This window comes from Colobus angolensis, unplaced genomic scaffold (assembly GCF_000951035.1).
Source record: "Colobus angolensis palliatus isolate OR3802 unplaced genomic scaffold, Cang.pa_1.0 Scaffold184, whole genome shotgun sequence".
NCBI classification, from domain to species: domain Eukaryota; kingdom Metazoa; phylum Chordata; class Mammalia; order Primates; family Cercopithecidae; genus Colobus; species Colobus angolensis.
In genome coordinates, this window is record NW_012114977.1 from 4,443,808 (window position 1) to 4,446,156 (window position 2,349).

A 2,349-nucleotide genomic window follows, 5' to 3' on the forward strand; every position below is an offset into this window, starting at 1 on the left:
GCCTACTGTCACGGGGCTGCAGCATGGCCCGCCAGTCTGTGTGCTGCTCAAAATGGCCATGTGTCCCCCACAGTCAGCCCAGATACCCCAGGCCACGTCAGAGAGTCAGGGCAGCTATGAGGACAAGGAATTGTGCCCACCCGGACTCGGCAGTGGACGGGAAGCAGTTCCTGAACCCATGAAGCCCCCAGTTTCTGGAGAAACCAACTCACTCTGTGCACACATTCGGGGTCGCCTCCACCACCTGGAAGAGAAGGAGTCTCCTTAGCAGGCAGGGAGGCGCCCACACAGCACTTCCCTCCCAGAGGACAGCGGGGCACACGGGTAGGCTGGGGGCAGGGACACTGGACAAGGAGCCCTGGGGCTGGAAACAGGAATAGGGCCTTGCAATTCGGGGACACCCTGAGGAAGGGGGATGAGAAGGGGAACTAGAGTAAAAACCAACACGTGGAAAATCTCTATGTTCTGCTCTGACCAAGGCTGAATAAATCCTGCAACCACTTCTCATCTTGACCCTTATCACCCAGTTGAGGAGCTGACTGCCCCCTGCCTGGTTGGGCCTGAAGGTGGGAGGAACTGGCCTTGCCCTCCTAGACTTGACTGGGAGATGAGGGGACCCCCCAGCCCCGAAAGAAGCAATGATACATGGGTCCTGGGGGATAAACAGGATGTGGGGATGGGGTGATCACAAGGAGGAAGATCGAGCCAGGCTGAAGACACTTGGACCAGGGGCAGGGATGGGGATTACTGTCTGTGGGAACGGAGTGGGAGGGGGCAGGGCAGACAGTGTCCAGCGCCCCCACCCTCAGCCAGCACCTACCTGAGCATCTGCCTTTCAGGTAAGAAATGAGCTTCTTCCTATTAGAATTGTAAAGAATCACAAGCACTATGATGAAGACGAAGATGAAGGCCCCTGCAAGGATGTAGGGGCGTGCAGAGATGGGTTGGACGTAACCGGGAGAGGCAGGAGTCCCCAGGCTGGTGGTCACTGTCTCCTCCGCCGCTGTGGTTTTCCCAGTGGAACTGGCAGCTGATGCACTGCAGTTGATGTCACTCCAGGGCGTACAATCATTGACCATGACCTTCCCTCTGGGACACCTGGGTACACACAGGGAGGGAGACAGGGACTCCTGATGGAAAGCTGGCCAGGTGAGATGAAAGAGGAGCCACCCTCCCTGCCGAATGTCCTTGAGAAGATGTCAGAGGACAGGTTCCTCATGTCTGCAGGGGGTCCCCCATGCTCCCTTCTTGAGGCTGGGGAAGGGTCTGAGCATGCGCACTTCAGCCCCCTCGGCCTCCCTGCTCTGGGGTCAGAGCTGCAGCTCCAGGAGCCTTCTGTGCTGGCACACACTGAGCTTCCCTGGGCTGCAGGGGAGGCTGCGTTAGCAGGAGCCACACTCCAGGGGAAGATCACAAGCCCCTGTGGCCACAAGCTCAGCCCCTTCCTCCAGTTAACCCACAGTACCAGTGAGCCCTCCCCCGACCCTGTCTGCTGCTGGTTCCTCCCAATCACAGCAAACAGTGGAGGGCCAGAGATGAGCAAGTTGCTCTTTGCCCCTAAAACCCAAATAGGAAAAAGGACTTATTGAGAAGTCAGAGGCCAGGGGTGAGGGCGGCGGGGTGGGCTCAGGTCCTCATGGGAACTTAAGGGAGCTCCACCCACAGCCTTAGTATGACTTTTGTGGGCTACGGGCACTTTTTCCTTCATGGGTCCCCGCCTGCGTAAAAAATATTAAAAATTACATTTTTTAAACCAATTTGGAATAAGGACAAATACAAGCCACACTGGATCAAGTGTTTCTTCTGATTTCAGAGGAAATCACATTTCCTAGATCCCCTGAAAAGGTTCAAGGGACCTAGAAAGTCACCTCCGGTGCCCAGTGAACAATTCAGCCTGGCCAAAGGGACTCGTGCTGGGGAGGGGTGGGTAGGGGCTGCTGCAGGGGGTAGGGGCTGGGACAGGCAGACGGACCAGGAGGGGCCACTGCACGCTCAAGACACCCCAAAGGCACAAGGATGCCTCATGGGGCTGGAGGCTCCATGGGGTAAGCGGAGAGATAGGGGTACCAGGTGGCTCAGATCTTCTCAGGTTCCTGACAGCTGTCGGGAGCCCCTTGGCTGCTGTCTCACCCTGTGCTGCACTTCTGACACATCTCAGTGGAATTGCCATTCCGGAAACTTCCGGATTTGCACTGACACACTGTGTTGCTGGTCGTGGTGCAGGGACTCATCTCTTCTTCATCTGATGACAGAGCACAAGGTTTTGGGAATGTGTTTCCCTGACGTTTCCCTTGACCCTTCCTCACCACCCCAACCCCTGCCCCTCAGCTCAGCTCAATTCAGTTCGCC

The 2,349-nt window shown here is 56.9% G+C and overlaps 1 protein-coding gene across 1 annotated transcript in view; it reads right to left on the reverse strand.

Annotated features, from left to right (window-relative positions):
* LOC105510209 (tumor necrosis factor receptor superfamily member 10D-like) overlaps positions 1–2,349 on the reverse strand; it is a 19,204-nt gene that overhangs the window by 15,936 nt on the left and 919 nt on the right. The window contains 3 exon segments of the mRNA XM_011939868.1: positions 213–244; positions 821–1,098; positions 2,131–2,242. Coding sequence (XP_011795258.1) covers positions 213–244; positions 821–1,098; positions 2,131–2,242 — 422 coding nt within the window.